Source organism: Neopsephotus bourkii, unplaced genomic scaffold (assembly GCF_033783945.1).
Source record: "Neopsephotus bourkii isolate Nb327-2 ecotype Australia unplaced genomic scaffold, CSIRO-AGI_Nbou_v1 NB_1184, whole genome shotgun sequence".
Classification (NCBI taxonomy): domain Eukaryota; kingdom Metazoa; phylum Chordata; class Aves; order Psittaciformes; family Psittacidae; genus Neopsephotus; species Neopsephotus bourkii.
Window position 1 is genome coordinate 324,689 of NW_026901669.1, and position 12,518 is coordinate 337,206.

Genomic DNA, 12,518 nt, shown 5'->3' on the forward strand with positions numbered 1-12,518 from the left:
AAATCTTCACTTAAACCCATTCTGAACAATATGCTTTTACACTGAACCTAAGGAACAAAATTCTGTGCATGCAACTGATGCACTGAGTGGCAGGACATAGATATTATCTCTTTCTATTCCAAATTCAGATGCAGTTATGGTTACTTTTTCAGGAAAAGGCTGATTTTACAGTTATCCAGTTGTACAGAGTGGAGAAGAAATGCTATGTGTTCTATTTTCACTCATTTGTAAGCAGGTATGCACTATCCAGAGCAGTTTGCACTGCCCTAATGTTAAACATTAGAGAGAATGCCTAAATTATTGTAGGGGAGGAGAAAGATTTAAACATAGATGAATGATATTCATTTTATGCACAACTGGTTTCCACCCTTAGTTGTGCACCTAGTCATAGCAACCACAACACACCACAGTCCCTCCCAACATAAGAAGTAAGACTCTATGCATTCTGGCCTTATCTCCTCACACTCACTGATGAGCTGCAAAGTGCCCCACAAATACAGGAAGAGAAGTACTGATAATCCTGGCAACTCAACATGGATCTGAAGTGATACAGCTTCTCAGCACATACAAGATCTATTGCTTCACTCAAGAGAGAAGGTAAGGACTTATGTGAATGCAGATTCAGCATTATTTCAAACATGACTCGATTCATGTACATCAGACCTAATGCAAAGGAAGAAGTTCTCTTCTATAATTGTCTGTAGACAACTTTTTTCTTTTAAATCATTAATTAATGAAATTTCTGTCCAAATTTCTAATGAAGGAAGAAACAACTTGAAATAGATCCTGAAGCCCCAGGAGGTTTTTAACTAACATTATATCTAGCATTTTTTAAAGAAGGTGCACAGCTGATCAGAACATATGCTCTTGCTTCTATAGGGAATTCTGCACTACAATCAGGCTAGCAATAGGTGAGGGCCAAGCTCTATAAACTCACACAGTAACACTAGCAGTATGCTCCAAATGATGGGTATGCTCAAGATGCATACATCTCCTTTGTCATGTCTAGAAATAGCTCCCAAGATTTCAAGTCCAGTCCTTTAAAAAACTCCCAACATGTAAAAAGCCATCCTGTAACCAGTCACAAGCTTACTTCTGTGTGTTACTACTGTACTTTAGCTCTCATGCAGTGGCTCTCCACGTTGCAAACAAGTTGAGAGCCAGTTGAGATGGCGAAAGAACAAGAAAGGCAGAATGAAAGATAGGTCATTGTATATAGAATGAACCTTTTGCTTGTAACCAAGTGACCTGGACCCCAGCTGTACTCTGTAACAATGAGAAGTCTTCAGTTAATGTTACGCTATAACAATGAGAACTCTTCAGTTAATGTTCAGGGAAAACAGAACCAACTAAGGAGATGGCAAATGGGCAACAAGGCTGGCCAGCTCCAAAGTTCAGCCAAAGGATGAAGTGATGAAGAGGAAGATGATGGAGAAACAACCACCAGGGATCCCGAAGACAACTACCACATCACTGTGCGCATGTGGGAAGAATTTTCTAGAGATATGATGTAATGCATAAGCAACTTCATGAATATGCATGGGATGTAATCAATATGCTTGTTTAACGATTATATAGTCACAGCTTGTTTGGTGCTTGAGCAGGACACGCTTGGAGGAGCCATTCCATGTGTCTCCCAGCGCCACAATAAAGAATACCTGCTTGTCAACTTAAACTTTGTTGGTGAGTTCTTAAGAGTTTTTCTATGAATCAGCATACATATCTAGTTTTCAAAGAGTAAAGCGTTACCTTGTACTTTTCCCCACATTTTTTAAAGAAAAAAAATAATCTTGTTCTGCTAGAATGACCAGCATATAGTCTTATTCACACCATCTGGTAACAGGACAATGAACATAAAAGAGTTTTAGCCAGGAACCCACAATACCGTATGAGATGGATTCATGATGGATAAATTCCCGTTTTGCGTTGACTTCTAGTCATGGCAAGCCTAGTGTTAGGTCCTTAAATAGAATCTAGAATTGAAACACACAAAAATGCAGGAACAAGAGAAGAAGATTAAAGTATTTTGAAAACAATGCCAGCTGTTGAGCTTAGTGAGCATAAACACTGCCTCTTCTGTACTGGTTACAGCTATTTGCCATGTGCAGACAGCAAACCTTGACCAGTCACTACAGTGCTTAAAGATCACAGGAGGCATGCTAGGCTCAGTGACCTTCAATAGGCCAAAAATGTTTTTTTCTAAACATCCCATATTGTACATGCTAATTTATGAAGCCTAATATTTATAAAAGTAATTAGCATTGCTCTTTTCACATTGCAGTGGTAAACTAGGCACCAACAAGCAATATGCCAGAAGCCACATGGAAAAGGATTTTACAAGAACTGACTCACAACCATGGCACTGTAGTGACTTTTCAGATGAAGTTACATGTCTGAACAAAAACCAGCTTGTCTAGTTACAAGGGAAACTGACACCAAGACCTTTTGAAGTAGGTGCAGGTTCATGGGAATGCTGTTTTCCCCACACTCCCAGCATTTCTGTGATAGCTTGAAGCAAGACAAAGCTACTGCCGTACTGCTTTTGCTAGGCTGCCAGTCATGCATTGGAGATTCCATCATGATGCAGGCATAGACTCTTTCTGCAGTCCCTAGAAAGAAACAGTAAAGTGCAGAAAGGCATTTGCTCTTCTAGCAGTGCTTGCTCCTAAAGAGAAGTCTTAGTTTTCTGCATCCAGCAGGCAAAGCACAAAATCCCTAAATGTGAGGGAATTAATCTTGCTCACCAGTGTTCTACTGCATAGTCAGGATGAAGTTTATAGAGAGAGAATGATAAATACACAGAAAAAGAAGAAAGGAGGATGCTAATGCTGTGAGACTTTGAACAAAGCTGTGAAATTCCCTTTGGAATTCTCTCCAATATCCCCCTTGCTTAACCTCAAAAAGCTACTGTTGATAGAATCTTCATATTTATTAAGGACCATCTGGATGGAGGCTCTCCCCTTCCTCATTGATGACTTCCTTTAGTTTATGTTCACTTCTGCTGATAGTACAGATACGTCATCACCCAAGTTGATGAAGACAGTGAACAACAGAAAGGACTATGATCCAAATGCTCTAGAGCATTCCTAGAAATAATTTCCAGCTCTTCACGTCCAGCACACAGACCCCTCTAGTGAATCGGTCTTGCTTCTCAGATTAAAGCCAAACCATGGCTTTGTACCAGCTACTAGGAAGAAAAATACGTGTCCCAGTTGAAACCAGGACAACCAGTCCCCTGCCCCTGAAGCATGTACATAAACTCATTTGTTTGGTCTGTCTTACATAGACCAGGTTTGTAGGACGAAGACTGTCTTGATTTGGTATTTGATTGCAAATGTTGCATACAGTCTGTGAACTTCACCTTATTCCTTCTGAGAGGAGCTGTGGAAGAACTGTGCCAACACAGTGTTATGGGCACTACCACTCTGGTCTGACATTATCTCAACTGTTCACTTCTCTTCAAATGCAGCATCTCCAACCACTACTCCTCTGGGAATCTCTCTCAAGCATGATGTATCTCCTATACCTGATCCAAGCAATGATGCTTGGTTACACACTTGGTAACAGGGCTGTTCCTGTGACAGGCCACATGCTATTGCCTCAGGTATTGCATCAGCTACAGGCTGATGCTAGGGGAAAAAAAAGAATTGAAAGCTTGCATAAGAAAGCAGTGGAAACACATTACTTAGGACACACTTGGACAGAGAGTCTAGCTCTTGCAAAGAACAACAAGGATTTATACTGTGGGTCTGAGAGAATAGTCCTTTCAGCAAATATGCTGGCAAAGGCATATAAGTAACACAGTTCCTGTGGATCTGGGTGCACTCCCAGCCAAGATGAGACTCACACTGCACCAAGAACTGAATTCCCAGGGATTTTCTCTGCATCTCTCGAGCAGATTTCCTGAAGACAGAGCAGACACTTATGAATATCATCACTGTCCAGCAGATGTGCTTGGCTGCCAGGAGATGACAGCTTCTTATAAACATGCATTCATTCTCAATATGCTCTACCTTACCCTCAGGTCAAGCGTTTCCTCAAAAAGCCTTTCCAAACCTTGGTATAAAGGTTGCTTTCTTTCATTAAACATAACCACAGACCCAGGAAAAGAGTGTATTTTATGGACACTATCAGCAGAAGAAACTTCAGGCCTGAGTAAACCTAACCTAATTCTAACCAAACAGCATGGAATCATATGGATCAATAGTTTATTTAAATAATCAAGTTAAAGGCTTTTTTTTTGTTGTGGGTTTTTTTTGTTTGCTTGTTTTAATTAAGCATCAACTGAGAGCCAACTGCATGACAAGTGCAAACCCACAGAGCTTTCAGGGGAGAAGAATAAGTTTTGAATGAACACACATTTCAGACATCACATGTTTCTACTCAGGTGTAAGCTTAGCTTTTCAAATCAAATTAATAGGGTCTTACTTCATATGGACATTTGCTTTTGTCTAATCCTTGAGTAACTCAAGGAGAATGTAGCAAATACAAGAACTTTAGGCTCCTATTTCAAACTAGCCCTTACATCTGGTTTCCAGAGCTGATCAAGAATTACAGTAGATTGGTAAACAAGGAATAATTGACAAAAAGCTGGTTTGTTTTCTCTCTCTCCTAAAACGCGTTCTGCTGAAGTGTGGCAGATTCCCCCTGTCCAGGATTAAGCCATGTGAAATACAGTCAGAAGGGCTTCATGAGATTAGTTAAACTAAATGGATAGCATATAACATTCTTATGTTCATCAGACAGCACAGCTAACAAACAAACACATCAAACAGTGGTAAACATTTTGAGGCCAATCAAATTGCAGTCCAAAGGTTTTCCTTAGAAGTAAGAAATACACAACATAACTCACCTGGGAAATATAAACTGAACCTTCGAAAACTCTCCAAAAAGATGCCTTTGGATTTTTATTTGTCAAGTAAAATACAAAGGCAACATCCATGCAATTAAAAAACAAACAAAAAAACCACAGGTTTGAATATAATGGAATATATCCTAACCTCACCAAGGTTTATGGAAAGACTTTCTCTATTTCTACCAGCATTAGGACAAGATGACTGGAAACCAAAAGCCTAGATCTCAAAACATTAAAGATCTTCTGGAAGATTTCAGCTACAGGCTTAATCAAATGCATATTCAGAACACTTGCTACATTATACTCAATTAAACCCCAGTTTCAAAAGTGCCCTTAGCATCTTTGAGAGCTCCTACTGTAACAACATACAAAGCAGATATAACAGCTTAGTCGCTGCACCAAACACCAAGGGTGTCCTACAATTGCAAGTGCACAGAAATTTCTGCCCTTTAATTTAGTTAAGACATCTAATACTGTCCACTAAAACACCTATTTATTATGGCTAATCTTGAAAAGAAGATAGAATAAGCTCCTACCCTAATCACAGGAAGAAAGAAATCAATGCATTGTCAGCTTCATAGTTAAAATTACAAATTTTCATCACTGCTGTATAAAGAAGAACTTATTGGGACTAGTATTTCCCATAATTGGGTGGACACCCATCCCTGGGAATGTGAGGGTTGGATGGGGCGTGTATCAACCTGGTTTAGTGGAAGGTGCCCCTGTCCATGGCAGGGAGATTGGAATTAGATTATCTTCAAGGTCCCTTCCAACCCAAAACATTGTACGATTCTATTTTTTTTTTTCTGAGAAATTGCTCAAGTAGAATAAACAGATTTATCCCAATGTGAAAAAAAAGCTCAAAGCTGGTCTGTAAAATACTAAAAACTTACAAACAATATAGTCTACATGTCACTTCAGGGCTCCCTTCAGAAATGCTATTTAAGAGAAGAAAAATAGGAACACTTGCATGAAAAAAGGATCTTTGCATCCAACAGCCTCATCTTCCCCCACTGATTAATTTTTTCTGAGGGCAGGAGCTGCCAATAGAAAAGGAAAGCATACAATCAACTTAAGTGGGCACAAGAGTGACTTTACTTCATAATGAGAAAAAGAGGACCTGCTGTACAAATCCAGGAAATGCACACTTGATCTGCATAAAGATGTGTGTTGACTGAGTGAAATCGTCATAAATTAGAAACATATGGCCCCATAACCCAAAAAATTTACAGACTGTACAGCGAACAAATAGGAAATGGATGAAGATTGTATGAGGAAAATACAGCCACATAATTAATGCCTGGACAAGAAGTTCAAACAGTCCAAACTGCTCCAACAATGGCATCTTTAACCACCTCTTTATGTGACAGAAAAAGAAAGGATGCTACCAAGAATAGCATTTCAAGGCTCACAGGTACCATAAAGTGTCTCATTTTGGTCAAAAAAAAAAAAAAAAAAAAAAAATCCATGCGAGAAGTGAGAAAGGAAAGAAGGAATCTACACAAAGATGTAGCTTTGCACCTTCCTTGTCCAACAGAGGGAAAACCAGGAAGTCTGAATCTGATCAAGGGGGAAAAAAAAGGCCATAAGCAAACTGACCAACTCTTTTTTAGTGAACTAATACAATGTCATTCTTTTGGTCATCCCTACCACGTACACAGATGAAAGCCTTGACATTATTAAGCTGAGCAAAACACACTTTAGCTCCCATTGCTCACAGTTTCATCTTTCCACATGACAGTACAAACCATCTATATTCAATAGTGAGGTCCAGAGCAGTATTTCTAGATAACAAGGCACATGCAGGTACATGAAAAGCCTCCACAGCATTTAGTGTTGACTGAGCATCTTCTGAAATGTGGTTTTGTGTGCTAAAGAACATTTCTGTGTAATAGCAGCTCTAATATCCATGTGAACTGCCATGATCACATGTTCAGTTGTCTTTTCTTACCATTCATGATTCTCTGGGCTTCATATGGTTCCATATAGCCAGTATTCTCCCCTTTTCCAATTCTGTTCAACTCACTTTTAGCATCATACGGATCTGAATAGTCATCAGCTATCAATACCTGAAAGACAGGAAATTAACTGTTATTAGAATCTCCAGTCAGATGGCAGTAACACCCTACCAGGAAAAAAAACCCCACAGTTTCACACAGCTACATTCTATGCCATCTTCTAAGCACAGTCTGAGTTCAGAGGACAAATATACAGCTGCCACAAATCAGTTATTAAATGGTGCTGAAGTAGAAGTGTACTCCATACCAGAAACCTCACGAGGCAGACTCTATGTCAAAGGGTTTCTGACTAGCACAAGATACAGAATAACTGGGATGCACAAATTAGAAAGATTCAATCAGTCAGCATATTCAATCCAATGCAACTCTTATCAGAGAAGGTTGCTAATATTCAGGAAAACAAAAATCAAACAAACCACACTTTCACTTACTTCACTCCCTCTGTTTTTAAGCATATCAGCTACAACTGAAAATATTGCTAAAAACTTTACAAATAAATACTCAAAGGCTACTCTTTTCACTAAATTAATAAAAAATTCTAGTTGTCAGTTGAAAAGGAACAAGACACGAAGTACACTTCTTGTTTAAACTTAGTTCCTTGAACCCATCTGTGCCATTATTTCAAGGGAACATTACATTTACCAGTATTTTGTGAACTAGAACAAAAGGTAAGAAAAAGAAATTATCTGTCAGAAGAACAAATTTCCCTGTAGTTTAGAAAATCTTAATCCCTACCCTTCATTATCATAGCCCTCTGACCCCTGCACAATCATTGTATGCTGTGTAAGTTCCGCTGGTTATGGAAGCTTTTAAATCAGTTGATTAAAGCAACAGGAATCATTCCTCCCTGTTTTTGAAGGGCTAGAGTCAATCTGGGTTTCTAGAAGCTGGTAAGGAGCAGAGCAAAGGAAAAAATCCTCGTATGAGAATTACTGCAGAGCACAGAGATGTTATGTAGAACAGGCAGAAGAGATTGAAGCAGAGAAAGAAGAGGCAGGCTTCAGCACCAGAATACTCACAGAAACATAAAATAATTCATGTGGGAAAAGACCTCAGGACCCCTCACTCAAAGCAGAGCAAGCCTAAGAGGTTCTGCCCAGAAAGTCTATTCTCTTTAACAGGGATTCTTCACCCAAGACTTAGGAGCAGAACTAGTAAGACCAACAGCTTCAGTCTTGCCAACTAAGAGCAGGTTGCACATTGCCAGCTAAAAGACTGAACCTGCATCTTGTTCTGTTTCCTGCTGCCAGCATATTCCACCACACAGAGCAAAGAGCAGGAGACACACGTACTTCCAGATCAAAAACCTGCACAAAGGCCACAGAGTAAATGAACACTACTGGGAAATGCAGAGATCTCCTTTAATATTAGCAAACAAAACATCTAACACAGTCAGGCCCTGCAACACTGACTTTCTACTACTTATTTTTATTACCAAAAAACAAACAAACAAGCAAAAAAAACCCACCCTAAACAAAAACAAAGGAAAAAAAATGCCCCCAAACCCAACCACCCAAACAAACAAACAAAAAAAAACCAACAAACAATCCAGTTGACCAAAAAACTCCCACGTCCCTTACCATAAGTTCCCATCCCTGAACTACAGGTCACACACAGGCACATCCAAAAGAAGGGACATTTTAGAAGATGCATTTGTCATGACAGAACTCACAGCTGTGAGTGTCAGAGCAAGACTTAGCTGCCCTACAGTCACAGGTTAACAGCTGGGATATCAAAGTACCTGGAATTGATGTTTTAATATTATATTAATTTTGCTTTTCTCCACTCCATGTTTAAATTGACTGAAGTTTCTGTTTGACCTGAAACCACCAGGCTGACCTGGATAATAGTGGGAGGAAAGAAATAATTCTTTCTCTCAGTCACTGTCCAAAATTACTGCCTTATTGTTGCAAAACCCAGTTAAACCAAAGGAAAAAAGCCCCCTCCCCCATGTCTAGTGACATATCCCCAAGGAGCAAATCAAGTGACAGCAGCTGCAGACACTTAAGTCAAAGACAACAATGCGTGTCAGGCAGCAGTAATTTCTCCTAGTCACGAGGACAGATTTGTGTCCCAAAGTGCTGCAGCTGAAATGCCATCCAATTAGTCTTCTGACGTAATCCTGTCAAGAGCTGTTGGGTAGTAGTATGGGCTCTGTGCTGCTCTCCCACTATAAATGTTGGCAAGTAATACTTGGCAATCCTTAGCATAACTGTACTATAATATGAAACAGAAAGGATTTGAACACTTTTATTTGTTATTTCTTCTTCTCCATTTGCCAAAAAAATATACTAGGAGGAAAATCTTACACATATAAATGTGCATAATATATGCATATATAAAATGCTGTCAAACAAGATAAAAGTCAAAACTGATTTGCTTTAAGCATAATGGTAACCTATTCAAGAGCTTTACTGTACCAAACATAAACAGAAAGACTAAAGCAACTAATTTATTATTCAGAAGAGGTCAAACAAAGCAAAAGCTGCTTTCTAACAAGGAAATTGAAAAAAAAAATGTAAGAAGTTTCAAATCCACATTAACTTATTCTTGTTTTTATCATTATTATTGTTATATTTTATTACCTGTAAGTATGTACCAGATCAGACTGTGAGTGGAAATATATCCACTACAGTAATCTCTGGACTGAAAATCTCCCCTAGTTTACTTAGACAGTGGGTGTAAACTCTTCCCCTTCAGATAAGTAATAGTGTCACAAGCACTGCGAGATTCTATACAGCTCGCCATGACTATATTTTCAATCAGGTCACCTATCAATTTTGTCATATTGGGCAAACTTGCTCCCCTGAATAATCACTCAAAAAAAAACTTCCCTGAAAGCAACAAAAAAATAACAAACAAACAAATCCCAAACCCACCTCTCAGCACTCAGTCGGGCAGAAAGAGTCATCTGATTCACCTTCCAAAAGATACGTATCAGTATTTCCTTTATTAAGAGTAGCTTTACAGCTCTGAGCCATCGGAGGGTTTCCCAGGTGACTGTTTCCATATATCTTAAAATTTACTAATTCTCAGCTTCAGTGCCAACATTTCATTTCTTCTGTACTTGCTAACAGCTATAATTATCCCTGCCTAGGAACTTTCAAGTTTTAGTACCTCTTTCAAAAAGAAGCTTTCATTCAAAAAGGCTTAAAAATCTCAGATGAGTATGCTTGTTAGTTCTATTACAACATACGTACTGTAAATGTCTACACTCTAAACTTCTGTTCACAACTCCATTATGGAAGATTTCTCCTGTTCTTTTAGGAAAAAGAGCTCCTACTCTGCAAGACTTTGTGCCATCTTCTCACAAGTTACTTTTACCTTAGCAAGCTTATCTTCCAAGCCTACATGCAGTAGGTCAGACAAAGACAATGTATCAGCAGTCTTTTGAGGAACTACAGGTTCTGATTACAAGAATTTTCTATTCATGGTACAGATAATAAGCATTTGCCTCATGCCAGAGGTATGAATATGTTGTTCTCATACCCCTTTATGCCATCCTCCCAAAGCACAAGCTTGCCAATGTTACATGGAGGTTCTGTTCACAAGTCTGTGAGTATTCCAGCTACATTCCTTGCATGTCCAGTGGAAAGACATGTGCTCTCCAGACCACAATCTTAAGCATTTCCATGCCATGTGGTGAAGATCTGATGTGAGAGCTTCATGCTGTCAGCTCTCCCCCATAGGCACGGAGAACAGGCGTTTGCATGTGACAACTGAAGTGTCTCCAAGTCTCTCAAGTAGCCAGGCTGCCCAGGATCTAATGCTGCACCTGCCACACAGGTGCAATTAGAGGAGTGGCGGCATGCTGAGGTTTTGTAACTGCAGGCTAGAGAGGGCTTTCACTCAGGGTCTGATGTTTGGGGCAGGACAACAATAAATTTCTCTCTGCCAAATCCTGTCACATTTCAAGTGGGTCCTACCTTTCAAAACGAACCACAGCTATCAGGGAATCCCCAGAGAGCCTTGGGAAGCTGCTCAAATTCAAAATTCATGTCTCAATTTGCTGCATTAGTCAGGGATATTTTTAAAAAACTGTGGCTTATCTCTTAATAGAATGCAAGTTTATATAGTGAACTGTGAACTGCTACAGCTATTAACTCCTGCTCTATACAAGCCCTTCCTTTTTGTACCCCTTATGCATGATATTTTCTATCAGTAGATCTAGTAACAGTAATTTGAGGCACGAGTAACTTCAAGCTAAATAAACTCCAAAACATAAATAGAAATGCACTGATCAAAAGTAAGTGAAACTTGCATTTGAGCTTCCACAATCAGAGAGCTCAACAAGGATTTAGGGAACACTCACAGGAGTTCTGCCTAGCAGGTTGTTGAAACTCAAAGGCAAAAGAAAAGGAGTTAAGGCTCAGTCACCAAACAAACTGACAACTGCAAAACCATAGCTCTAGATAAATTGTTAGAGGTACAAGATCAAAAAAATCACAAGCGCCCCTCTCTCTCACCCCCAAAAATTAAATACAAGGTGAGATTTTGGTTTTCTCCTTTAATATAAATGAACTAAAGTGCAAGCTTCACTTTGCTCTTTTACAGTCAAAAAATACCACTTAAGACCTACCTATATAATTATATTAAATACAAGTTTAAGCAATAATTTGCATACACAAAGGCATGATTTGCACATGCTGCCAGAGGAAGAAAACAAAAAAAAAACAAACCCTAAAGTAAACTAAAACCAAAACAAACAAAAACCCACAAACAAAACAAAACAAAAAAAAAAGGCATAATTTTTCAGATACCTCTATGGGAGTTACATTTTAAAGGTAACAAACAAAAAAGAAAAAACCGAGATCTTACCACACTGAAATAAACTGATTCTTTAGGGACAACCCTTCCCTGAACTGAAAGAAAATACAAAAGATCTACCCTTGAAACAGAAAGCAGAGAACTGTTAATTTGATTTAGTGGCTATAATAATTAAGGACACACTATTCTGGAAGCATCCAAGAATTATGCTAACTAGCATGAAGCAGAAAAACAAAAGACCTCTCCTGCCAGACAGACCTTTGGAACATTTATTACGGGACTCTTTTCTGGGGAATGATTTACTATTAAATATTATGTTATACATATATTACTAACATACATTTACTTTCTTTTAAAAAAGGGCAAAGCATCTATTCTTCTCTTGGCTTTTGTGACTGGCAATTAATTACAGTCAATGTGACTGTCCTGGGTTTAGCAGTAGCAGTCATTTTTCTCCTTCTTGGTAGCTGGTGCAGTGCTGGGTTTTGACTTTCAGCTGGGAACAGAGCTGACAAAAATGATGTTTTGGTTTGGCCAAGGACTTTGTGGGCCTCATGCTCTGCCAGGGAGGAGGGAAGCCAGGAGGAAGCAGAGACAGGACACCTGACCCAAATTGACCAAAGAGGTATTCCATACCACAGCACGTCATGCCCAGGATGTAACAGAGAGTTACCCGGAAGGGCAGAGGGGACTGCAGGGTTGGAGGAGGTATCGGTCGATGCTTGGTCGGGCTGGGGGGGCAAGTTATCAGTCGCCTGGTGATGAGGTGTTGTATTCTCTTTCCTTGTTATTTCCTTTATCATTACTATTATTGGTGGTAGCAGTAGTGATTTGTGTTATACCTTAGTTACTAAACTGTTCTTATCTCAACCCGTGGG

At 39.2% G+C, this 12,518-nt stretch overlaps 1 protein-coding gene across 1 annotated transcript in view; it reads right to left on the bottom strand.

Annotated features, from left to right (window-relative positions):
- The window catches only part of SHB (SH2 domain containing adaptor protein B), a 68,411-nt gene that overhangs the window by 36,644 nt on the left and 19,249 nt on the right, over window positions 1-12,518 (bottom strand). Inside the window, exon 2 of the mRNA XM_061364069.1 lies at window positions 6,807-6,924. Coding sequence (XP_061220053.1) covers window positions 6,807-6,924 — 118 coding nt within the window. The remainder of the gene's footprint in view (window positions 1-6,806; window positions 6,925-12,518) is intronic.